This window comes from Rhinatrema bivittatum, chromosome 17 (assembly GCF_901001135.1).
Source record: "Rhinatrema bivittatum chromosome 17, aRhiBiv1.1, whole genome shotgun sequence".
Taxonomy (NCBI): Eukaryota; Metazoa; Chordata; class Amphibia; order Gymnophiona; family Rhinatrematidae; genus Rhinatrema; species Rhinatrema bivittatum.
In genome coordinates, this window is record NC_042631.1 from 46551807 (window position 1) to 46579504 (window position 27698).

Genomic DNA, 27698 nt, shown 5'->3' on the forward strand with positions numbered 1-27698 from the left:
TCGCCCACTCCACCTTGCTGTAACAGAATTCCCGAGTCGGTGCATCTCGGGTCTTATTCACATCCAGCCTAAAAGCCCACATTTTTGAGGCTGCTTTAAACCTTAACTCTTGGTTCTCTTGATCATATCCCTTGGTGGTTTTAATCATTTCCCATTAGAAATGAAACTCTTAATTTGATCTGTTTGTCTGCCTTGTAGTTTGCAAGCTGTACAGAGAAGGGACTGTCTCTTATGTGTGCTGTATAGTGCTACATACGTCTAGCAGTACTACAGAAATAATAAGTGCCTGGTGCCCTGCAGCCTTATTTATTGGACACCCCACCAGAAACTGCCCAGGGTGACTTACAAGTAAAGAAGTGTAAAACATTGATGCACTGTATAATAGCCAGATACACAATAAACACATAACATACTTGGGAAAACTTAATATAAATACAAAACATAACAAACCCAGATAAAGAAGGCAAAACCTGCTGATGCCATCTTATCTCAATGGGCATCAACCACTACATCCAACTAATACGGATAGGCTTCCCCAAATCCCTCTATGTCCCGGCACTGTAGACTTGCTATTCTTAGAAGGTGCAGAACAAACAGCATTGGCTCTTTAAGACTTGGTCACGTACATGCAAGCTCAGCTACGGAAAACAGAAGAGTGTTGGGACAAAGGTCAGCGTGGGAGATGCAGTCACTTAGAGAGTCTCCAGGCCGCAGAGGGTCTGAATGACGTTCCCTCCTCATTTAGGCAACGGACTGACATTACTTTCTCTGCTCCAACGCATGGCACACACAAACATACTCTAGGGATCACTCACTATCAGGGTTCCTTGTACACAACACCACACGTCAGAGCAATTGTAACTGGAATTGGTGGACAATGACAGCCAAGCTAAACCCGGGGGGGTGTCCCAGCTTGGGCAGCAGGCACTACAGTGAACAGATCCTTTCCCAGGGGTCAGTCAAGCCAAGTTCAGGGTCACAACCTTCGCTAGTTCTCTGAAACAATGGCCACGTTCCAGCCTGTGTTGTAAGCTCTGGAGCTCAGAAGTCAACAGTCCCTCATGGACCAAAACACTGAACTGTCATTAAGGAGAACTCCTGAGATTTCTAGATTCCAGTCCCAGCATTTTATTTCCCTGCTTCCTCCCAGCTGTAGTTCAGTTACAATATAAAAAGATATTCTTCTTGGTCCCCTTTACAAATCACCACAGGTACCACCAGCGTATCCACCCCAGAGATGGCTGCATCTATATTTCCAGCATGATTCTGGTTCAGTGAACGTCAAACTGTTAATAACCCTTGCCTCAGTTCCTGTTTCCCTCACCTTGCTCTAGTTTATTCCAGCTGGTTGAAAAGAGATCTTCCTCCTTTGAAGTTTGTTACCCATGTTGAAAGCCTCCTGGCCTGAGGCCCAACCAGCAGTTCTCTGTCCTCGTGGTGTGTTTATGAGAGCTGTCCTGAACCTGCCAAGGGCAGACAACACTAAACCTCAGGAGGTAACAGGTATTCTGGAGGGGAAGGCCTGACATAGTAATGGGTCTGCTGGCCCAGGTCTATTTGTTATAGACACAACCAGTTGTGCAGGCGGTGAACAGGCTTTTATTGTAGCATGTTCACACCTAAATACAGAATATTCCAGCCCACTGTACGCTACCATCACACACATACTGTGACAGTAGGCGCAGTGACTTCACAAGGTCTCCTGCTCAACCTGAGTAGTACTCTAGAACCTGGGAAACGCCAAGGGAAGTAGAGCCAAGGAAGTTACTGGCTCAAGGAAGAATTGCTCTAGTGTTACAGTATAAAGTGAGAGAGCAGAGCCCAGAGGGTTACAGAGACGCAGGGGAGCTCCTCTAGTGTTACAGCCAAGGGGTGAGAGGGGGAGCACAGCCTGCAGGTTACAGAGACGCAGGGGAGCTCCTCTAGTGTTACAGCCTAGGGGTGGAAGTAAAGATCTGAAGGTAGTGAAAGATTTTGCCAGCCCAGGTTTCCTCTGTAGGCACTATCAAACCTTGCTGCAGAATGAGCAGCTGACACAGGCAGAAACTATTGTATGAAACCCTAGAATTAGATCTATGCAAAGATTAGACAGTTGGCGTTAAAAGTCCATTGAAACATTTTTTTTTTATGGTTGAAGTGGTTTGGTTTATACCATTTGTACAGGATGCCGTAATCAGCCCATCGCTTCCCTGAATCACTGCTGCCATGTCATTGGGGTGTTGAGTAAAATGGGACAAGTCACTGATATATGAGCAAGGCTGTAGGAATTTTAATTCATATAATTACTGCACGACACCTGATCTTTGTCAGTAAATCACCCTATGACAGAGCAGGAAGATTCCCGGAGCCACATCCCACAGGAAAGGCCTCACACTTCTCACACAGGATGCAAAGCAGGTTATGTGCCCAGTCATGCATGTGTGGTGCACCCTAGGGCTGAAGCAGGCCCCATCCCCGGGCCAGCCCCCTGCTGAAGCAGGCCCCATCCCCGGTCAGCCCCCTGCAGCGAACCTGGAAATATAGAAAGACAGAATTTGACGGGGGATGAGGATTATCTGGTCTGCCCATTCTAGATGCAATGCCACAGTGCCTATCTGATCACAGGCTTTCCCCTTGCATCTCCCTGCTTGTCCCAGGCTTTCTTGAATTAAGACCTAGGTTAAGATGAATGCCTTGTTTCAGATGAGCCTGCCAGAGGTCACTCAGAAAGTCAGTGGCAAGAGAAGTCCAGCTCATGTGCCAGGACATCCAAATCCAGTGCTCCATAAAGCCACACTGCTTCTTCTTCCAGTTTAAGCCACCCTTGAATCTGGAAAGAGAATATGGCAGCAGATAAAGACTGCAAGCTCTAGGTAGTTTATTTTTTGGACCTGTGGTTCCTCCTGGCTCAATTACCTGGGAATTTTCCCCTCTGCCCCACTGTTTCTAGTCTGGTCACAGTAGAAATGGTCCCGAGGCCTCCTTCTGGGAGCCTCTAGTCAAGCCATCAGATATTTCCTTTAACAATGACAAGGACTCCCTTCCCACCCCAAGGCCTGCGAACGCTGCCTCCATAACCTTCTGCTCCGGCCAACCCAATCCAGACGTTACAAGAAGGACCCTCCTTACGACAGTGGACAGCACTGCCCCGAGGCCATTTATTTGCTGGTTCCTGAGGTAACAGAAGTTACTGGATCTCCAACTTAAAGCCTTCACCAAATCCTCCAAGTTTTCCTGAATCCTGTTATTCTTTATGCCTCCACCATCCTTTCTGTGAAGAAATATTTCTTAGTGTTACCTCTCAGTCTCTCCCCTTTGAGTGTCGTATCCGGACCTTAAATTAGAATATCTTTTTGCCTAAAAAAGATTTGCTTCATGTGCCTGACTTATACCTTTCAAGAACAGAAGAACATGCCTATACTGAGTCAGACCAGGGCACCATCAAGCCCAGCATCCTGTTTCCAACAGTGGCCAATCCAGGCCATAAGAACCTGGCAAGTACCCAAAAACTAAGTCTATTCCATGTAACCATTGCTAATGGCAGTGGCTATTCTCTAAGTGAACTTAATAGCAGGTAATGGACTTCTCCTCCAAGAACTTATCCAATCCTTTTTTAAACCCAGCTATACTAACTGCACTAACCACATCCTCTGGCAACAAATTCCAGAGTTTAATTGTGCGTGGAGTGAAAAGAACTTTCTCCGATTAGTTTTAAATGTGCCCCATGCTAACTTCATGGAGTGCCCCCTTTTTTTTTCTATTATCTGAAAGAGCAAATAAATGATTCACATTAACCCGTTCTAGACCTCTCATGATTTGAATGTTTCTGCAATATTTCCATCTCTCCTCTTCTCTAGGGTATACTTTTTAGGTATTTAAGTCTAAGGCTTCTGAAGCAGAATCTGCACCATTTTGGTAGTTCTTTTGCCTGGACCACTCTGTGTCTATATCCTTTTGAAGATATGGTCTCTAGAACTGGGCACAATATTCTGGACATTGGTGGGACCGCACCTAGAACAGAGGCATTATCACCTCCTTTTTTCTACCAGTTATGACTCTGCACTGTGGCATTTCCATGGCTCTTGCTACTGCCTTGTAGCACTGTTTTGCGCCTTGATATCATCAGATTGATCACGGAGGTCTTGCTCCTGTTTGGTGCACATCAGTCTGTCAATCCCCGTCAAGTACTGCTTCCTTGAATTCTTACACCCTGTGGCAGAGTGTATACCCAGGGACCATGGGCAGGGCCGCCATCAGGAATTTTGAGGCCCCATACAGCCAAAATGTCTGTAAATCAATGCTATGCGTGTCTAAAAGACACGCATAGCATTGATTCTCTCCCTTCTCTGGGGCCCGCACCCAGGGCCGGCTCCAGGTTTCAGTAGGCCCCTGGGCGACAGACTGTCGGAGAGAGCCTCAGTGGGCCTCTTTGCCATGAACTAATACATCCCCCAAGCGCACCTGGCGGCTGCGGGCCCCCATATGTGGCAGTAGATCCTGGGGCCCCATACTGCAGGCCCAAGAATACTGCCCTGATGGCGGCCCTGACCATGGGATAGCTAGGCCCTTAAGGACAGGGCCTAGCTATCTGGCCCCAGTCCACCTTAAGATAGGGAAGACTGGATGCAGGCTGTCTCCTAATGTGGTCTGAGAGGAGAACAAATTTGGGGCCGATGTAATATGCCGAGCACACTCTTAACGAGCAGTTAAGACGCAGGTAAAATAGGCGCTAATCAATCCCCTAATTCAATAAGGGGATTAGCACCTATTTAAGGCGCGTCTAACGCAAATGCATGTGAATGAGCCTATTACTCATTCACTCCCAATGCAAAAAGATAAATGTCAGTCTCAGAGGCACATTTACTGCTCAGATATTAACACCTGCTTGGAGCAGGCATTAATAGCTGAGCGCATTGAAAAGAAGTACAGAAAAGCAGAAAAAAAACTGCTTTTCTGTACTTCTTTTTTAAAGTAAAAAGATAATAATAAAATAACCGTTCAGCGCCCGCTGTCTATGCGCCTTTATTGCATCGGCCCCAAAGGAAGGCCACAGACTCTAGGAAAGAACAGCTCATGGACTGACTGAGTAAAAAGGGAAAGGCAGCCCCTTTAAGTTAGCTGACCTGTTTAAGTTTGAACACTGCTTTATTTGCATTGTAATTAAAAAGCCTTGATCGCTTATATCTGTGCCACATATGGTGTCAGTTTGGGGATTTTCTGTGCTAAGCATTTCACAGCCAGAAATCCACACCTCAAGAGGGAAACTCTGAAGTATGCACTAGTTCAACAGGAAAAAAAAAAAAAATCTACATCCAGGCAGAAAAGAAGCATTTAGTGTTTGGTAGAAGCTGTGCTACAGAAGTATACTGGGAAGTATAGCAGCACAGAGCAGTGCTCAAGGAAAAAATAAATGTTTTTGTTTGGGGCTTCACTACAGCAGCTTAGGAGTTTTGTACAGCGGGCTAAAGGGTTAGCCCAGCCCGGCATAGTCAGGTGTCCAGTGAACGAGAGATGAACCGGCAGGAGGGAAATAAAGTGGAACATTTGAAGAATGGAGTGGGTGATTCAGACCTTTGCAGAGGGACAATTCAGTTACAAACCATTATACAAGCCAAGGGGGCAGAGCAGCAGCGTCTCCTGGAGAATTTGAAAATTCTATAAGAGACCTTGATTGCATTGCAGGAAGGTGCAGAGAAGCAACATACGTCATTTGCAGAAGCTTTTCAAGCTATTGCCAAATAGCATACAAAGACAACTCCCATGATACCAAAAGTCAGGACTGGGAGAAGATCCAGAAGCTTTTTCTCGTGAATTTTGGATGGACCACACATCTTGCTGACTGACCATATATGTAGGAAATCTGTTGACCGGGCCTAGCCAAGCGGCGCATCCGTCTGCAAACCCAAAACGGGTGGGCTGACTATTCAGACGTGACAATGACTATACTCAAAAGGGCTGGGTGTATCCCAGAGACATATTGGCTGCAGTTTTGGAAAAGGACTGTCCGCTTTGGAGAAAGCTCCAGGAATATTTTCCCATTGTCTCAAAGACCTTGAGTGAAAATGGCTACAGCCTAATACAACGTCAGGTCAAGAAGTGGTTGACTTAGTGATGCTTGAACAATTCACAGAAAGCTTACAGCTGCCAATCTGGTGATGGGTATGCCAGCATACCAAAATTTATCCTAGACTTGGCCATAGAATTAGCTAACACCTTCCATCAAGCTCAGCTTGCAACCGAGAGAAGAGGAATCTCCTGATCCTAATAAGAATAGTGAACCCAGCAACCATCCTCCAAGCAGTGAGACTCCAGCCTTGACATTCAGAGGACAACCAGTCACCTCCTCAAATAGTTTCACTTGTGGCAGGCAAGGCCATTTTGCTAAAGACTGTTGGTATTCAAGAGATGAGGCCATAGATGTTGGCCTGGTATTCCAGCCTAACTGAGAGGCTTTGGAACATGTTAACTAGAGAAAATCTTTAAGGAAGCAACAACTGAGAAAGTGTCTTCATGGTCCTGCATGGCCACCTAATCTGGACACGCAGTTCAAGCATGTCAAAATAAGGTAATACAAAGCAGGATTCTGGCAGCGGAACGACTCCCCTTCAGTAGGCCACACAAGCTAAAAATCAGCCAGGCATGGCAACACATAGGAAAACCAGAGAAATAAAATCCTACTTTGGAACATGTGAGTCAGGAACGCGGTACACTGGCAAGGCTGAAGAACCATGGGCGCAGGCCAACTCAGAGTCTGATTGTGCCAGCGAGAGCGAGAATGTCGGGGATCAAGTCCAAACAACCTCGCAGGGAGAGTTGAAGCACTGGTTTTGCAAGTTGAAAGAGGACTTCGCGGGTTAAAGAGCAAAATACTGGCCACGATTGCAGAACTGTATGGCGAGGTTACAGAGCTGGGTGGCCACTTCAATAAGATAGAACAGAGAACAGAGGAACATGCAGAGCAGTTGGTGGGCCTCACCAAGGAGATAGAGTAGTTAAAATTAGTAATGTGGAGGACAAGCTGGAAGACCTGGAGAATAGGCTGCAACACAACAACCTTTGCTTTTGAGGCCTACCGGAAATCAGTGATTACACAGATTGTATAGCAATGGTTTGAAAGATTTCTTTAACTCTGTAGGGCAGCGATGAACCTGACCTTAACCATACGCCGAATCTGCTGAGAAATATAAATTGTGTGCTACTAAGACTTCCTCACCAAGGAACTCATAATGAAAAAAAGCAAGAGCACTAGGAACCATGGTGTGGGAGGAAAACTGGCTGGAAGAGACTTAGTTTTTGGGTACTTGCCAGGTTCTTATGGCCTGGATTGGCCACTGTTGGAAACAGGATGCTGGGCTTGATGGACCCTTGGTCTGACCCAGTATGACATGTTCTTATGTTCTTATGAAATTTGTAATGATAATTATGTCCAATTCTCAGGAGGCACTATGAGGGGTGTTCCCACATCCTCAACAGCAACTCCAGAAGGATCTCATGTACTGGGACTGCCACGCTCTCCTTGGGAGGCACCATGAACAGGAAAGCTAGCATTCTATGCCTGGTATCCTCTTCAATTAACTGAAATAGGATGGCCTCCACCATCTGAACAAAACCTGCAAAGGAGAGGTCCTCTGGAGAAGATGGGTCTGAGGGGAGATCATCCGAAGCATCAGCAGAATCCATGGAGGAGTCATCCCCCCAGGGGTCAAAGGTACTCTCATCTCCACTGTCATCAAATGGTGGTGAGGCCCTAGGCATTCAGCCCTCAACCAGCAGTGCAGGCATCAGTGGAACTGGTCATTTTGGCCTAGGACCCAGTGCCATCTCTGATATCGAGGGACTTCCTCAGAAAAACTGGGAACTACCACTGGTAGCAGTGTCCCATAAGGCATAAGAACATAAGAAAATGCCATACTGAGTCAGACCAAGGGTCCATCAAGCCCAGCATCCTGTTTCCAACAGTGGCCAATCCAGGTCATAAGAACCTGGCAAGTACTGAAAAACTAAGTCTATTCCATGTTACCATTGCTAATGGCAGTGGCTATTCTCTAAGTGAACTTAATAGCAGGTAATGGACTTCTCCTCCATGAACTTATCCAATCCTTTTTTAAACGCCGCTATACTAACTGCACTAACCACATCCTCAGGCAACAAATTCCAGAGCTTAATTGTGCGTTGAGTAAAAAAGAACTTTCTCCGATTAGTTTTAAATGTACCCCATGCTAACTTCATGGAGTGCCCCCTAGTCTTTCTACTATCCGAAAGAGTAAATAGCCGATTCACATCTACCCGTTCTAGACCTCTCATAATTTTAAACATCTCTATCATATCCCCCCCTCAGCCATCTCTTCTCCAAGCTGAAAAGTCCTAACCTCTTTAGTCTTTCCTCATAGGGGAGCTGTTCCAATTCCCCTTATTTTGGTAGCCCTTCTCTGTACCTTCTCCATCGCAATTATATCTTTTTTGAGATGCGGCGACCAGAATTGTACACAGTATTCAAGGTGCGGTCTCACCATGGAGCAATACAGAGGCATTATGACATTTTCCGTTTTATTCACCATTCCCTTTCTAATAATTCCCAACATTCTGCTTGCTTTTTTGACTGCCGCAGCACACTGAACCAACAATTTCAATGTATTATCCACTATGACGCCTAGATCTCTTTCTTGGCTTGTAGTACCTAATATGGAACCCAACATTGTGTAATTATAGCATGGGTTATTTTTCCCTATATGAATCACCTTGCACTTATCCACATTAAATTTCATCTGCCATTTGGATGCCCAATTTTCCAGTCTCACAAGGTCTTCCTGCAATTTATCACAATCTGCTTGTGATTTAACTACTCTGAACAATTTTGTGTCATCTGCAAATTTGATGATCTCACTCGTCTTATTTCTTTCCAGATCATTTATAAATATACTGAAAAGTAAGGGTCCCAATACAGATCCCTGAGGCACTCCACTGCCCACTCTCTTCCACTGAGAAAATTGTCCATTTAATCCTACTCTGTTTCCTGTCTTTTAGCCAGTTTGCAATCCACGAAAGGACATCGCCACCTATCCCATGACTTTTTACTTTTCCTAGAAGCCTCTCATGAGGAACTTTGTCAAACGCCTTCTGAAAATCCAAGTATACTACATCTACCGGTTCACCTTTATCCATGTGTTTATTAACTCCTTCAAAAAAGTGAAGCAGATTTGTGAGGCAAGACTTGCCCTGGGTAAAGCCATGCTGACTTTGTTCCATTAAACCATGTCTTTCTATATGTTCTTTGATGTTGAGAACACTTTCCACTATTTTTCCTGGCACTGAAGTCAGGCTAACTGGTCTGTAGTTTCCCGGATCGCCCCTGCAGCCCTTTTTAAATATTGGGGTTACATTTTCTATCCTCCAGTCTTCAGGTACAATGGATGATTTTAATGATAGGTTACAAATGTTTACTAATAGGTCTGAAATTTCATTTTTTAGTTCCTTCAGAACTCTGGGGTGTACACCATCCAGTGCAGGTGATTTACTACTCTTCAGTTTGTCAATCAGGCCTACCACATCTTCTAGGTTCTCAGTGATTTCATTCAGTCCATCTGAATCATTACCCATGAAATCCTTCTCCATTACAGGTGCCTCCCCCAACATCCTCTTCAGTAAATACCGAAGCAAAGAAATCATTTAATCTTTCTACGATGGCCTTATCTTCTCTAAGTGCCCCTTTAACCCCTTGATCATCTAACGGTCCAACTGACTCCCTCACAGGCTTTCTGCTTCGGATATATTTAAAAAAAATTTTACTGTGAGTTTTTGCCTCTACAGCCAACTTCTTTTCAAATTCTCTCTTAGCCTGTCTTATCAATGTCTTACATTTAACTTGACAACGTTTATGCTTTATCCTATTTTCTTCTGTTGGATCCTTCTTCCAATTTTTGAATGAAGGTCTTTTGGCTAAAATATCTTCTTTCACCTCCCCTTTTAACCATGCCGGTAATCGTTTTGCCTTCTTTCCACCTTTCTTAATGTGTGGAATACTTCTGGACTGTGCTTCTAGAATGGTAATTTTTTAACAATGACCACGCCTCTTGGACATTTTTTACTTTTGTAGCTGCTCCTTTTAGTTTTTTTTCTAACAATTTTTCTCATTTTATCAAAGTTTCCCTTTTGAAAGTTTAGCATGAGAACCTTGGATTTGCACACTGTTCCTCTTACATAGAAACATAGAAATGATGGCAGAAGAAGACCAACCGGTCCATCCAGTCTGCCCAGCAAGCCTTACACTTATTTTTCTCATACTTAACTGTTTCTCTTGGCTCTTAGTAACCTTATGTTCTAATTCCCTTTTCACCCCCACTATTAATGTAGAGAGCAGTGATGGAGCTGCTTCCAAGTGAAATATTAAGTTTGATTAGTTGGGTAAGCGGCAGCATAGCTCTCTGCCATGAAGCAGAGGGCAATGCTGGAAATGTGTGAAGTATCAGTTTTTCTTTTCCCCTGTCATTGAAGCAGGGAGTCATGCCGGACATGCACCGAAAGTGAAGCATGCCTTGAAAGTCACATTAACTATCATCAAATATTGAAAAGCCTAATAATTGGTAATACCTATAGCCCATGAACCCATCCCTGTTTTTTTCTTTTTTTTTTTTTTTTAATTGGGAGATGGATGCCCTTCATCCTTCTACTCTGTGAAGGTGGACACCTACCACTGGCCACTGGCATCCCGCTCCGTGAATGCCTCTGTGGCTACTGCCGCTCCATGCAGTGTTTTACTACCTGCTCTTTATATGCGTCCTCTAGAACTGATGGATCCCATCCCTGTTTTTTTTTTTCTTATTTATTTAATTGGGAGATGACAGCCCTCCATCCTTCCGCTCCGTGAAGGTGGACACCTACCACTGGCCACTGGCATCCCTCCCCTTGAATGCCTCTGTGGCTACTGCCGCTCCGTGCAGTATTTTACTACCTGCTCTTTATATGGACACCTACCACTGGCCACTGGCATCCCGCTCCGTGAATGCCTCTGTGGCTACTGCCGCTCCGTGCAGTATTTTACTATCTGCTCTTTATATGCGTCCTCTAGACCTGATGGATCCACAATGTTTATCCCATGCCCCTTTGAAGTGCTTCACAGTTTTGGACTTCACCACTTCCTCCGGAAGGGCATTCCAGGCATCCACCACTCTCTCCGTGAAGAAATTCTTCCTGACATTGGTTCTTAGTCTTCCTCCTTGGAGCCTCAGCTCGTGACCTCTGGTTCTGCTGATTTTTTTCTGTTGGAAAAGGTTTGTCGTTGTCTTTGGATCGTTAAAGTTTTTCGATCCAAAGTCATTAAATCAAAATTTGATCATATTATGATCACTATTGCCAAGCGGCCCCACCACTGTTACCTCTCTCACCAAGTCCTGTGCGCCACTGAGAATTAATCTAAAATTGCTCCCTCTCTCGTTGGTTCCTGAACCAATTGCTCCATAAAGCTATCATTTATTCTATCCAGGAACGTTATCTCTCTAGCGTGTCCCGATGATACATTTACCCAGTCAATATTGGGGTAATTGAAGTCTCCCATTATTACTGCACTACCAATTTGGTTAGCTTCCCTAATTTCTCTTAGCATGTCACTGTCCGTCTCACAATCTTGACCAAGTGAACGGTAGTATACCCCTATCACTATAGTCTTCCCCGACACACAAGGGATTTCTACCCATAAAGATTTAATTTTGTATTTAGTCTCATGCAGGATGTTTATCCTGTTGGACACTGATGCTGTCCCGGAAACAGACACCAGCTGGGTTGGTAACACACCAATAAGCATGTGTAGGGATTCCAGCAGTGGCTCAAGGAGCGACTGTGCTGGAGTCAGTGCCGTTGGTGCTCAGACACTGAGACCTCTCATCACCTTATCAACAGCCAACTGCACACGCCTCTCCAATTCCTCCTCAAAGATCACCAATGACAAGACAGGCTGGGACGCAGGAGGTGTGACCAGATCCTCTTCGGAACAGAGAGGAGGATCAGTGGTTGGCATGGAGACCATGGCGTATCCCTGGCATCGATGGAGGACTGGCTCTCCTCACCACAAAGCCATTTTGGGGGCATCACGGCAGGAGCTGGTGTGCCTCATGCATCAATGAGGACAGATGCCGATGTTTCCTCTGCTTCCCTTTATGCTCAGATCGGTCCTTCCCTGGTACAGAGGTCAAGAACAACAAACGAGACATCCTCTACTTGCAGGAGCTTGACGATGGCCAGTCTCTGGTGTCCCTCTTGGAGGACGACCTCGACAGAGCTGACAGCCCAGCCATTGTCAATAGCTCAGTGTCCATTGATGCTGATTCTCTGATGCAGATGGGTCTTCTCTGGTCTGAAAAGACACTCCATCTTGTCGAGCCATATCTTATACCCCTTCGGGGTCATCCTGGAGTATTTGCTGCAATCCCGGACACTGTAAAATACCCCAAGGCAGAGGACACATCTATCATGGGGCTCCATGACAGACCTGGTCCTCATACACATAGGGTACCACTCGAAACCCGAAGTGGACATGTCCATTGCATAATAAAAAGTAAAGAGAGATCGAAATCGATGGCAGCCGCCATTGTCGGCCAGCAGGCTTCAAACATACTGCTGCCTTGGGGATCAACAACGAAAATAAGCTTACCCAAATGTCAAAAACCTAACTAGGATGCTCATCTGAGAACCAGGGGGACCAGCATTGACTGCACGAGGCAATGTAAAATACCACTTGAAAAAGTAGGCCTAAAAAAGTTAGAGAAAAACAGAGGCTCACTTGACAGCGAGACACGAGGCTCTATCAGATGTTGCCACCCATGGGTGAGGACTGCCATCCTGCTTGTCCTCAGAGAATGCATGGAACAGCAAGGGGTGGGAAATTACCCAATAAGCCACATTCCATGGGATTGTTCTTGGGATAAGATGGGGAGAGAGGCCTACACCAGGTAGACAATGGAGGTATGGCATAAGGCAAAGGAGTGCTTAACCTTTTGTGGCAGACACTTGCTGTTAGCTGACATTCGCTATAGTGGAGGTTTCGGCCCAAGAAGGAATACAGCAATTTTAAGGTGTGGCGCGCTAAAGGGTTGAAATATTTAGGACAGCTGTGCATGATTAAGGGAGCAGAAAAGTTTGCAAAGTTGCGAGATGCTAATATAGATAAGTGACTACTTTGGATACCTTCAAGTGCGTCATCATTTGGAGCATGATATTGAGCATACCTTCATCCTAAGAGACCAGCCAGCATTCGAGGTCTTGGTGAGTAAGAGGGGAGGACATAGTGGGTATATTAGTAAAGTATATGCCTGGCTGCTTCCGATAATGGAAGGAAAGCTTAGCCATGAGTTGAAATGGGAGCATGATCTACAAAAAACTTATGAGGATGAAGATTGGGAAAGTATTCGTAGGAGAGAAGCCAAATCCTCCATACTGACCATTTTTGCCAAAAATACCTATAAAGTGTACAATAGGAAATGAGAGAAGAAGGGGAGAGAGGTGGGGTGAGAATGTTAAAAGTATTTATGCATACTGATATGGCATATGTTGTGCTTCTTTAAGTATTGCTTTACCATGTTTATGGATGTATTAAAAATGTAAAATTAAAAGAAAAAAAAAGGAAGCAACAACTCTGAAAAAGAGAAAAGAAAGGAGTCAGGAAGTACCTCTCTACCCGAGTAGTGATGGTCCAGATCCTTTTTCTTTTTGTGCCCTCTAAGTGGGAAATGGACCTGAAGAAGACTGTGATAAAGGACAGAGGGGGAGAAACCCAGGAGGAAAGCTGTGAGGGTAAAGGAAGCCCCACAAGAGCACTCTTATTGCAAAACTACAGATCATACAGACAAAGATTGCCCATGGCTAGAAAATGTGTGCCAGCTAGCAGAGAAGAGCAAGAAGGATCGCAGTCAGCAGAGGGAACAAAAAGATGAACGGCTGAGCTTAGATCATATAAGCATGCTGACATGGAAACCGAAGAGTGGAAACAGGAGTGGGCTGCACCATTACAAAGCTGCAAACTGGTGGATGACCCATGTCTAGGACTAGCAGACTTCATGATCCTAGTCTAGTTAAAATCAAGACCTGACATTCAACAAGACACTTAGAAGAGAACCCTTTGCATGAATACACAGGGTTCAAGAATTGGCACTGACAACCACAGGGCAGGCCCATATGGAGGTTGGAATATTTCCTCAATTCCCATACACGCGGTGCGAGGACAGAACTAGCCACAATTTGAGGCACTTTGGAACCACTTAGGACTAGCCTGCTCAAAAACGGACTATAAGGAATGTGTCAAGCAAACTAAGGTGGTCTGTCCACAAAAGGACGAACCCCAGCCTAGTCCAGGGTTCAAGAACTCCCAGGGAGAAAAGCAAAGGGTCTCATATGGTTATTTATTAGGGATGAAGATTCTTTTCCTCCGATTTGGCAGTGCGCGTGTAGATCACATGCATATCATTATTAAAACTACACGCATACTATCAGTTTCCCCTCATGTAGTATAATGTGCATGCCGCCAAAGCGAAGGAAACGAACGCACAACCCTATTATACATAGGGAATCTGTAACAGTCAAGCCCATCTCTAAATCCACAGGGAGGACAGACAGCTTTCTCAACCCAAGGTCGTAGCCCTGGCACAGACAAGCACTCAGCCCTCCTCCCTCCCATTGGCCTGCCACTACCACCTCCTCTTCGGTCCATGTGAGCCTACTGATGCAGCCCTCTTCAGCGCACGGCCCACAGTCTCTTCCCTCCCACTGGCCTAGCTGCCACTACTTCTCTTTGGCCCATGTGGGCCTGCTGACACCCCCTTCTCTTCAGGCTGTGGTGGCCAGGCTCTTCCTCCAACCTCTCCTTCAGCTCTGGTCTAATCCCAATGTTGAACCTCTTCAGCTATAACGCCCCTCACCTCTGATGTGAGGGCCCTCCGGTGCAGCTTCCAGCATCCTGCTGCATCCAAGGAACATGGCTGAACTTCCTGTAGCCCTTTATAGGTTCTGCTGGCAGGACTTCCTGTGACAAGCTCGGGCGACATTACATTGCTGCCTTGTATAAAGGGATGCTCAGTATTACTACCCAGTGCCTTGGCAACAGGTCCCCTGCTTTTGATAGCAGTGCTAATTGCCCAGTGTTCCTGCCTCCTGCTTGTGAGTTCTGTAGTTCTCTGTGCAATTCTCTGTTGTCCTTGTCTACTCTGGTGCTTGTTCCTGTTTTTCTTCTCTTGACCTTTGACCAGTTCTGGACTTTGTCTTGTCTTGTCTTCTGCCTGCCTCGACCTCAGACCAGCCTCCGATCTCACTTAGCCGCCACCTTTGGATGGCAGGAAAGTCCTACCAGTCACCAGAACCTGAGGGCTCAATCCAAGGAGGAAGTGGTTGGCTAAGCAGATAATGTGTCAGCTGCTGCCTGTTAAAGCCTATCTTGTGCTCGCACATGATAGGTAGTGCAAAGAGCAGCACTAGGGTTCACCACCCCTCAGCATGACATCAGCCATGCCTCCTTTTCTGGTAGCCATGGTGACCTGGCACTTGGTTTTCCTCGAGACCTATTCTACATATTTTGTATTGAATCTTCATTGTCAACAAACTGACCATTCCTCAAGCTTTCCTCGTTTTATGTACTCTATCAGGAGAGTCCCTTATTTCAGATTTTAGTATCTACAAAATGAAAAGCCTTCCCTACTAACCTATCTGCAATATCACATGAAAATACTAAACCGAACCAGCTCCAGAACAGATCTCTGGGGCACAGTGTCCACTAATCACATTTACCATTACTCTCTGCTCTCTGTCACTCAGCCAGTGTCTAATCCAGCTTCTGATTCACTCCGAGGCTGCTAAGTTTATTTTTCAGTAGCCTAGGAATTAATTATCTGAGTAATGCATAATGCCATTATACTGCAGTAAGATCTCCGCTGGGCTTCCTCCTGCTATTAATCTGCGGATGACTCATCATTCTACATTTCTGTACATAGGACGGAGGCTCTGGAATTCAGTTTCAGCAGATTTATGCGCCAAAAAAACATGCCCTGACTTTTTGGAGGAATTTGAAGACTTGGTTATTTTTACAAACTAATTAGTATTTCTGAATTGCGTCCAATATTTAACTCTCTTATTTGAGCCGGTATTATTTCTATTGTACTGTAATGATTAATTTATACTTTTTTTTTTTGTTTGTTTACTCTATGCCATGAAACAAGAGCAGGATCTAGAGATGACCATATCTGATGATCTCAAAATGGCCAAATAGGTGGATAAGGTGACAGCAAAAGCCAGAAAGCTGCTTGGCTGCACAGGAAGAGGAATGGTCAGCAGAAAAAAAAAAAAAAAAAAAAGGAGGTGATATTGTCCCTGCATAAGACCCTGGTGAGACCTCACTTGGAATGAATACTGTGTACAGTTCTGGAGACTTCACCTTCAAAAGGATATAAACAGCTTGGAGTCGGTCCAGAGGACGGCTACTGAAATGGTTCTAAAGCATATGGGGATAGACTTAAAGATCTAAACATATACAGTATACTTTAGAGGAAAGGTCAGAGAAGCATGGGTAAAAGAGAGTACACAGGAGTAATCTAAGGAAACATTTCTTTACAGAGAGGGTGGTAGATGCATGGAACAGATTCCCTGTGGAGGTGATAAAACAAAGATAGTGTCTGAATTCAAGAAAGCATGGGACAAGCACAGGGGATCTCTGAGGGTGGTTGGGATTGGTGTGAATGGACAGACCAGATAGCAGAAAAAGCGCATACAGCCTATGTTTAGTGGATTTTATATGGTTTATACTGTTATGACTGATTTTATATTATATGTACCTTGCTTCAAGATGTTTATCAAAAGCAAATCACCACATTTAAAAATTCTTATGTGGGACAGTGTCAAAACCTTTGTTGAAATCCAAGTACACCACATCCAGCACTTGCCCCTGATCAGAATGTCTGACACCCATTTCCCTCTGGTAAAACCAAGCTGCCTTGGATCCTGCAATTTGCTAGATTCAAGATTCATCACTATCCTTTCCTGTCATACAGGCCGATACAGTAAAAATGTGGGAGAGCGGGCAAACGCCCGCTCTCCTGTGTGCGCGATACAGTAAGTTAATTTATTTAAATTAGGCCCGGCAGTAAAAAGAGGCGCTAGGGACACTAGTGCATCCCTAGCACCTCTTTTTTGACAGGAGCGGTGGCTATCAGCGGGTTTGACAGCAGACGCTCAATTTTGGGTTGAGATGAGAAACCCTGCTCCCGGTCACTAGTGCCACCTTTGGGTAGGCACTAATTTCTGAAAGTAAAATGTGCGGCTTGGCTGCACATTTTGTTTTCTGAATTGCGTGGGAATACCTAATAGCGCCCGCAACATGCATTTGCATGTTGCGGGCGCTATTAGGTTGGGGGGGGGGGGTTGGACGCGCATTTTGGACGCGCTATTACCCCTTACTGAATAAGGGGTAAAGCTAGCGTGTCCAAAACGCGCGTCCAAATGCCGGCTAACAGTGCGCTCCATTGGAGCGCACTGTTAGCTCCATTGGAGCGCACTGTACTGTATCGGCCCACTGTTCTCTAGTTATCAACCTCCTCCCTGGTCCACTTTTCTGTGAAGAAATATTTCCCAGTGTTACTCCTGAGTTTAGAGCCTCCTATTATGATCTCTTGTTCTAGAGCTTCATTCCCATTGGAATACATGCGCTTCCTGGGCATTGCTTATATCATCTCTCCTTTTAAGGTTCACAAACCATGGTCCTTACATCTCATGTCAGAGCTTTATGGTGCAAACTTCATCCCAGCCACACACCTAAAGCAAATCTCATAGGCACTGCTGTCTTGATAGAGAGGCAGGGCCTCTGTGCGTCATAATGTAACTCTTGACAGGAATACCATAACGATCGTGTCTGCATACTCTGCACTGTGAACAAAAGTACACAGTGCCTAATATTGCTGAGAGCAGCTGTATGAGTGCAAATATCAGCTGACTCTGACAGCTGAGAAAGTACAGCTCCATTCACTGGCCAAGGTCAAGTGGTGCCATACCTGTAACTAAACTAACCAGGATAACTCAACACCAGCACCATCCCGGGAGCCTACAGAGCAGGAGAGCACCTAGCACATTGCAGATCACAGCATTGTACTGGGCCAACTCAATCCAGTCCTCAGGACACCCCCAGCCAGTCATGAATATGCATGAGAGAGGGAATGCACATTCATTGTGGATATCCTGAAAACCCAACTGGCTAGATGTGTCTCGAGATGAGAAGCCCTGCCGCCGGTCACTAGTGCCACAGAATCTCAGCCCTAGCTTTGAACTAGCATTCTATGATCTCGGGTCTGATGTAGATCTCATAAAAAAAAAAAAGAAATGTTTGGGGGGTCAGAACTGAAAATGAATGTTACCTTTTCAAAACTGGGAGATGGTTCCTTTAATAAAAATGAAGCTGTGTTGGGTGCTGAAGTCACTTAGAATCTACAACCTGACTCCGGGTCAGGAGAAGAGCAGAGCCAGTCCGTTTTTCTCCTCCTATTTGAGCCTCATTTTCATAATGATAAACTCTTCTAATGCTTTAAACGGGCCTAACTTTCAACTTCCTTATGATCTGGAGCCCAGTGTTGTTCATCTTAAGGCAGTGGCTCCCAAATCTGTTCTGAGGACACCTGGCCAGTCCGGTTTTCAGGATATCTCCTGCATATTCATTGCAGATATCTTGCAAACCCGAGGGGCTGAGGAACCCCCAGGAGCCACTGTCCTAACATCATAATTGTGAATTTGATCCCTATGTAGTAAGGATATATTTTCTAGGTCTATCATGAGTTTTGAATATCATCTCATCCCTTTACTCTAAATCTGGGATGGCCAGAACCACAGACAGGCCAGGTGTTCAGGACATCCACAATGAATATGAATGAAGCAACTATCTCATGCATATTCATTGTGAATATCCTGAAAACCTGGCCAGCTTGTGCCTCTCAAGAACTGAGTTGGCCATCCCTGTTCTAAAGATTTATTTCATATTTGTCTTCAGTACATAAGTTGCAGTCAGATTTCTATATTGCTGAATGATTTCTATTCCAAAAGTGAGGATCTGCTGTAAAAATGTGAACTAAAGAACAGGTTTTGCATATTTAGATTTCTCATGCATACTCTTAACCTCAGCAGCCTGGGAGTAGGAACACAGAGGCCACAGCTTCCCAACCTCCCAAGCCGAGGTATGTACTGTACCTTTAAGAAGGGGGTAGTGCCGGGAGTTATTTCAGTTCATTGACCTGCAGTAATCTCTGCAAAGGGAAAACACAGACCCTTTGTGTGGCCTCTCTAAAGTATTCACCGCTGGGGGTCACAGGACAGTTGGCCTGGGAAGTGCTGACACACAAGCAGTGCCAGAAATAATAAAAAGTGTAACCCGAAAGGGCACCGGTAGCCTTCTCCCAGCACAGGGAGCTGCAGCCCAGCCTTGCTGAATGAAAGCCGTGAGCAGGATGCATGGATATCTGTAGAGACTCAGCTAATACATGTTCCAGGAGTGGAGCTCAGATCCAAGTGCAGGTCTGTGGTATGAGCCGGGGACCGTTCCTTCTTGGCCTTTGAGTTACCGGGGTCACAATAATGTAATAACCATTTGCCAACGCAGAGGATTAAACCTCCTGCTTAAGAATAATGACTGTATTACACAGGCCAAAGCATGTCCCTTCCTATGGAAACGCTCCTGTTACAGGAGCTCTCTGCTTAGAACATTTTTCATACTAGGCCATATAGCTTCAGAGTTTGTGGTCCTGAGCTGCAGGCACCCCTAGTGCTGCTCTGAATCTCTGAAAAAGGAAACCCAGGTCAGTCTGGATGCAGACCAGCACTCTCTGCAGCTCGCGCTCAAATGCTTGCCTTAGTTCAAAAACCAAAACATACATATTTCAGACCTGGCACTTTCCACCTTTGGGTTTTCAGCTGAGCTGGAACCAGGGCTGGGAGTGGGCACCAGGCGCCTTCATTTGCAACTACCCAGATATTTTTTTCCCCCCCTATTTGATATTCCCTCCAACCTCATTTAGCCAATCATTGCAGGAACCATCCTGGGCCGGTGGCCATACACCAGGCCTCCTTCTGGAACTCTGCATTCATGGGCCTTGAATTTGGCCACTGTGTGTCGTTGTTGTGCAATGACCATGACTTCCTCCCCAGCACTGGTTCACCCAGAGAAGTTAACCCACAGCACACTATTGGGCCAGACCTGGTAAAATGATTCGGATTTGGTAAAAAGTTAGTTTTGTGTCACAGTCATATGCCAGAGTGATGTGCATCACTTTCAGAAAAAAGACAGTAAAACAGACAGGAATACTGCAAATATAATCAAATCCTCCACTTTCCAAATGGGGATTAAAAATCTGCTCTTTCCCAATTCAGGGTGCTAAGAGGAAAAAACTTTTTTGGGAAAATCTAGGACCATGTGGATTTCTTTATGCTAATCCTCCCCTGAGCATGAAGCCTACACCCTGAAGGTTAGGCTGGGCTATTTCCACATATCAGTCCTTGCAGTTATTATATAGTCGGTTTCAGATAAAAATTTATTTATTTATTTATTTCACATTTTTTTCTATACCGAGCTTCATGGTTGAATACCATATCAGATCGGTTTACATCGAACGAGGGATAGAAACTTGTAAAAAAAACTTGTAAAAAAAAATGCTGAATTACCACAAGTGTGAAGGGGCTTTGGGCTGTGCCAGGTCACGTTACATCCTGCTCACAAGCTTCAAATCTGTGTTAATTCCTCTCCTTTCATACGCGTGCAGACTACTTTCTGATCTGGAATTGTACAGAGGAAGTGAGCTCAACACGTGGGAAGCTTTTTCCAGCTCAGGTTTGTTTCACTAGAGTTTTCCTCCATTCTGTCTCTATGGGAAATCAGTGAATCAGGCTTTTAAATGGTTACCATAATATTATGGTTTTTATGTTTGAAGTTGGTTATGCACTAGAAATTTCTGTAAATAAAATTTTCAATTTAAAAAAAAAAAAAAAAAGAAAGTGTATTCCTCTGAGGCTCTTCCCGACCTCTACCGCAGCGCAGTGCCTGTCACTATTTGTCATAACTCTTACAGGTACCATGTGGAAGATATCTAGGGGTAAGTGACGCGCCTCTCCTCTGCCTCAAATATGTCATTCCACTTTGCTCAGATAATCAGGATCAGCTGACTCTGCTGCATGCGGACAAGTATTTTCTATAAAAATATGGTAACAAAGCAGATGAAGGCAGAAGAAAAAAAAACACTCGACCCCTGCAGTCTGCCCAGGTATTCCTGACTGCCCTGCAAGGACAGATCCCAGGTGCCAGGCATTGCTATGTATCTTCCATTATTCGAAGTGGCCCTGGGTAATAAACTATTACTAATGGTCTCCCATAAGCTGGTGTCAGTGTATACGATGTGTCTGGGCCTATGCAATAAATTCAAATAAAAGATAAAGACATCTTCATGTTGGCCTGAAGGATGTCCTTGAAGCACTTCCCCTGATACTGTATCACAGGGGTAAAGAACCTCTAATCCTCTAAAAACAGTTGGGTTTTATTTATTTATTTATTTATTTATTTTTAATTTTTATATACCGAGGTTCTTATAGAGACTATAAATCACTCCGGTTTACATATAACGATAAACTGCCCAACAGAGATAAGGGGGCTTTACATAGAACAGTGGTACATATGGAACATTATAACTGGATGACAATTTAACATAATGATAATCAATAATATAGAATAGTTTTACTTGTAATTAATAAAATTATGTAATATAAACTGTATAATTTAAATATTTAACTTGGATATAGTGACATATTAACCATGCCAAATATAAATAATAAGATAAAATGAATTTTGAACTTAGAAATTGTTTTCACAGTATTCCTATAAATGTTCATGAAACAGATACACACACAGCTGAGGTAGGGTGCAAAATTATCTCAAGGGATACCCCGAAACCAACAAGTTAGTGGCCTTTGAGAACCAGAGGTCCCCTATTCCCTGCTATACAGAAAGCATATTCCAGCAGCGTGTTTTGGGATAAGGTTGCTGCATGTTATGTTAAATTTTGTTTTGAGGGAAAAAGTAGTCTAAGGAAGGATATTTTTCAGTCAATGCACTATTAATCTATGGACTCTGTTGCTGGAAGATGTAGTCAAGGCTAGTAGTATGCCTGGGTGTGAAATAAGTTTGGAGACATTTCTGGAGGCCAGGTCCATTAACAGGATCAGCCAGGCAGATGGAGAAATAAGAGAGGATGCTCCCCACAAGTGAATGACATAGAATAGATCTCTCAGCCACTTCCTAATGACCAGGCCTGGCCTTGTCAGAGACAGGATGCTGGGCTCATGTGACATCTTACTGGGTTTGTTTGTTTTTTTACTGACTAAATCTCCTTTTCAAATTGTCTTGCAGTTTCCTCTTGGTATCTGTAGCAGGCGGGAGCATCTGTCCTTACCATCCGCTGACCACGGAAGTGGCTGCAGCTTCCAGCAGACTGGACACATTTTACTCACAGAGTGACAAGGCCAAGCAGACTAGCAACAGAGAGCCTATGGATAAGATGTTATGGGGCCCAGCTCTGGACGCAGAACTACAGCAGAAAGCCTTCCTCCGTGCAGAGGGACAGTTCTTTCGGTTTTACTTGAAAAAGCACCATTTGCCTAATAAATGAATTCAGTCTAATCCAGTGGTGCTTTAAAAAAAGAACATAAGAACATGCCATACTGGGTCAGACCAAGGGTCTATCAAGCCCAGCATCCTGTTTCCAACAGTGGCTAACCCAGGCCATAAGAACCTGGCAAGTACCCAAAAACTAAGTCTATTCCATGTTACCATTGCTAATGGCAGTGGCTATTCTCTAAGTGAATTTAATAGCAGGTAATGAACTTCTCCTCCAAGAACTTATCCAATCCTTTTTTAAACCCAGCTATACTAACTGCACTAACCACATCCTCTGGCAACAAATTCCAGAGTTTAATTGTGCATTGAGTAAAAAAGAACTTTCTCCGATTAGTTTTAAATGTGCCACATGCTAACTTCATGGAGTGCCCCCTAGTCTTTCTATTATCCGAAAGAGTAAATAACCGATTCACATCTACTCGTTCTAGACCTCTCATGATTTTAAACACCTCTATCATATCCCCCCTTAGCCGTCTCTTCTCCAAGCTGAAAAAAGTCTTAGAAACATAGAAATGACGGCAGAAGAAGACCAAACGGCCCATTCAGTCTGCCCAGCAAGCTATGCACTTTTTTTTTTTTTTATTTCTCTCATACTTCTGTTACTCTTGGCTCTTAGTAACCTTTTGGTTCTATTTCCCTTCCACCCGCAGCATTAATGTAGAGAGCAGTGTTGGAACTGCATCCAAGTGAATATCTACCATAGTTAGGTATAGTAACCGCCGCAATAAGCAAGCTACACCCATGCCTTTGTTTACCCAGACTATGTAACTCAGTCCTTGTTGGTTATTGTCTGTATACAGATCCACCTTTCTACGTTCCCCCTGCCGTTGAAGCAGAGAGCTATGCTGGATATGCATTGAAAGTAAAGTATCTGGCTTATTTAGTTTGGGGTAGTAACCGCCGTAACAAGCAAGCTACTCCCCACATTTTGTGAATGCAAATCCTTTTTTTTTCCCCACACTTCCTCGTGCCGTTGAAGCTTAGAGCAATGTTGGGGTCGCATTAACCGTGTGTATGTTTATTGAATAAGGGAATAATCTCCAGGCAGTAGCCGTCATTCCCGTGAGCCACCCACTCTTCATTCACGTCCTCTAGACTTGATGGATCCACAGTGTTTATCCCAGTCCTAACCTCTTTAGTCTTTCCTCATAGGGGAGCTGTTCCATTCCCCTTATTTTGGTCGCCCTTCTCTTACCTTCTCCATCGCAATTATATCTTTTTTGAGATGCAGCGACCAGAATTGTACACAGTATTCAAGGTGCGGTCTCACCATGGAGCGATACAGAGGCATAATGACATTTTCCGTTTTATTCACCATTCCCTTTCTAATAATTTTTTGACTGCCGCAGCACACTGCACCGACGATTTCAATGTGTTATCCACTATGACGCCTAGATCTCTTTCTTGGGTTGTAGTACTTAATATGGAACCTAACATTATGTAATTATAGCATGGGTTATTTTTCCCTATATGCATCACCTTGCACTTATCCACATTAAATTTCATCTGCCATTTGGATGCCCAATTTTCCAGTCTCACAAGGTCTTCCTGCAATTTATCACAATCTGCTTGTGATTTAACTACTCTGAACAATTTTGTGTCATCTGCAAATTTGATTATCTCACTCGTCGTATTTCTTTCCAGATCATTTATATATATATATTGAAAAGTAAGGGCCCCAATACAGATCCCTGAGGCACTCCACTGCCCACTCCCTTCCACTGAGAAAATTGTCCATTTAATCCTACTCTGTTTCCTTTTAGCCAGTTTGCAATCCACGAAATGGCTGTTAAGAGTATTTAGAGTTATCTGGAGTGACGGTACGGAAACGGATCCTGATGGGTGAGACCTCGGCGGAATACAGGAATAACTAGAGCTGTGCCCCTCAGCTTGAGGTTTTCAAGGCTCAAGGACCCAGCAAAACTGGCTCCTGCTCCTCAGGCTGCTGAGAGGCTGTTCACAGAGATGGAGACCCGGTGCCGTCGAAAGGCTGCACAGACAGGACACGTGGGACTCTCTCTCTCCTGACATCAAAAGCAGTGAGCTGGTTCTAAATGGGCTCTGCTCACGCTGAAGCCAGAGGGGCAAATTCTGGAGCGGACTTGCTGCTTTAAAACCAGTAAACAATATTTCTGTGTGGTAATGCCAGCTCGGCAAGTGACTGCGTACAAAGCAGCAGTATGTAAAAGGCAGATCAGTGCTTAACAGAGCCAATGATGTTTGCAAACCACTGTAATTGCTGAAGAAGGGACAACAACTGGGCTCAATGTGAAAAGCAAAACCTTCGACAATCGCAGTGAAGTCCTAGAAATTACATAAAATAAAGAACAAGGGTGTAGAAAGAATAGCCTGCTATTAATCCAGACACAAGAAACAAATGGAAGAAAGGGAAACCCTTTAGGGATAGGGAAACACGTACAGTGTCTGAATATCATCCAATTTTAAGTGCAGAATATAAATCAAATAAACAAACAGGTAAGTGACTGAATTAGAAGCTGGACATCTCACACCCTCTGCGCACAAGCACTGCCACTCTCCATCCCTCTCCCCTGCTTTATCAGATGCCCCCTCCTGCCCCAGGTCATCCTAGACTCTCCCCTTCTCATCTCCTCCTAGTGCCACATTCGCCATAGGCTTCTGATCAGATCCTAGGTCTCCATTAAGTACAAGACAAAAGGTATTCAGTCCCATCATATCAGTACCCACCTAGCATTTTTTGCACTCATGGTGCTGGGAGGTCAGAACCTGGACTGGCTTTGGAACCGGATCCTAAGCAGTGCTGAGCACCCGTCACCATAAGACAGGACTGACCTTCAAGCCAGCAGGCAGTTCAATCTCGGTTTCACAGCAATATAAATATGCTCAACAATGTGTGTGTGTATATATTGCTAGAGAGAGCGCTTTAGATATATATACACACACATCTTTATTTATATCTATATACATTATGCTGATAATTTTTTTTCTATTTTTAAATTTTGATGTGTATTCAGAAATATTTTCGGATTGCTACAGTTTCTGTGTTTGGTTTTATATTATGATGATTTTAGGTTTTTTTTTATATATGATAATTTTTGGTTGCGGCCTTGATCGTTAGAGAAATGTTTTGCAAATAAATTAATGTCACTACGTCAAGTGATCGACATTAAACATGCGCTGTGTGCTTAGCTTATGGAGACCGCACATTTGGCACTTGGCTGGCATTACATAAGCAGCGCCGTACGTGAGTCACGGAGAAGCAAAGGGGACTGAATTGCTTCCTGGACATAAGTACGCGACCTTTCTCCCCGGCTCTTACCCAGGCAGGCTCCGGACACCAGGGCGGTAGCGGTCAAGGCTCCGGCGGAAGCGCCGTAGATATTCTTGGCATTGTCCACCAGGAAGGGGGCATGCTCCTTCAGGCAGCTGGCCACCCCGACGTGGTAAATCCCCAGGAAGCCGCAGCCGGCAAAGGAAATATTCCAGGAAGAGTCCAGGGGAAACATGGTCCCGATCGCCGGCCGGAGCTCAGCGCAGGGTAGGCACGGGCCCCGGTAAGCGCTGCCTGCAGGCTTTCCGCCCGAGCCGGGCAACGCCGCTCGCTTCTCGGCAGCTCGCGGCGGCGCGCGGGCTGATAAAGCCGTCCCCGAACCAATGGCTGCGGGGCTGCCCTGCTACACCTCCCGGGGGGAGGAGCGGCGAAGGCCCCGCCCCGATGGGGGGAGGGGGCGGTACAGGGAAGTGCCAGGATGTAAAGGGCCTGGGCCCGGGTCACTGCTGGGGACTCCCTCCGGGCTTGTGTGTCTCTGTTACATCCGCTGACCTCCCTCCCTGGTCCACTTCTTCCCCTTGCTTGGTCCCATCAGGGATTGCTAAAGGTAAACACCTCCCAGCTCTGCGTTCCTTCTCTGGCCTTTATGCAATAAATATAAGAAAAGGCCCTTTCTGAATAAGTCGGTATGTCCCCACCTTCTGCTCGCACCGATTAATAGTGCTGCTGCTGCTGCTGCTGCTGCTGCTTAATCCTGTCACCGGCCACAAATTTAATTCAAGCCCTTTGGGGCAGCAGAGGGAGGGAAGCACTGGCAGGAGGCTCTCTGACACAGTGCAAGTGGTAAGAGCACCAGCAGTAAATCTGAGATAATTTTTTTTTATTTTACTTATGTTATTTAAAATCAGTTTTAGACCGCATACCTCCTATACTTCATAGCAGCTTACAATAAAACATGCATAATTAAAAACAAAGTTAACTAGATTGAGATTGTATGCAACATGCCCTGCCTCAGCAGTGAGGTTCATTCCTGTCGGTGTGCCCAAAAGAAAACCCCTGTGAGCATAACATAAAAGCACCCATCAGGATCCCAAAGAATAGACACAATCCTTCTTACTCATTGCCAGGGATAAGCAGTGGTTTTCCCAAGTGGTTTATGGACTTTTCTTCCAGGAACTTTCAAAACCTAGCTATGCTCGCTGCTTTCCCCACATCCCCTGACAATAAATTCCAGTTTGATTGTGTACGGAGTGCTTTCTCTGATTTGTTTAAAATCTGCTACCTATTAGCTTCATGGAATGTCCTCCAGTGCTAGTATTATTTTAAAGGATAAACAACTATTCCCTGTTTACCTGTTCCAGCCCACTCATGTTTTTATAGACCTCTTATCATATCCCCCCTCAGCCCTAACCTCTTTAGCCTTTCTTCATAAGGGAACCATTCCATCTCCTTTATTGATTTTATTTATTTATTTATTTAAACATTTTTATATACCAAGGAACGTTGAGAATATCACCTCGCTTTATTACCCTTTATCAGCTCTGTTCCTTTCCAATTCTGCTATCTCAAGAAACACACTTACAAATGTTATATTTTTAGATGTATTATAATAAATACATTTTATTTTTTATTATCATTACTAGCAATGGTAACATGGAACAGACTTAGTTTTTGGGTACTTGCCAGGTTCTTATGATCTGGATTGGCCACTGTTGGGAACAGGATGCTGGGCTTGATGGGCCCTTGGTCTAACCCAGTATGGCATGTTCTTATTATTTTATTATTTCCCCTCTTCCCCCT

The 27698-nt window shown here is 44.7% G+C and overlaps 1 protein-coding gene across 4 annotated transcripts in view; it reads right to left on the bottom strand.

Moving 5' to 3' along the window:
- The window catches only part of PNPLA2 (patatin like phospholipase domain containing 2), a 100514-nt gene extending 74253 nt beyond the window's left edge, over positions 1-26261 (bottom strand). For 2 of the 4 annotated variants that reach the window (XM_029582111.1, XM_029582112.1), the window contains exon 1: positions 25947-26261. In XM_029582111.1, the coding sequence (XP_029437971.1) occupies positions 25947-26133 (187 nt within the window). In that variant the 5' untranslated portion in view covers positions 26134-26261. The remainder of the gene's footprint in view (positions 1-25946) is intronic. The other 2 variants (XM_029582110.1, XM_029582108.1) reach the window with 2 other exon arrangements.
- Between the last annotated feature and the right edge of the window lie 1437 nt (positions 26262-27698).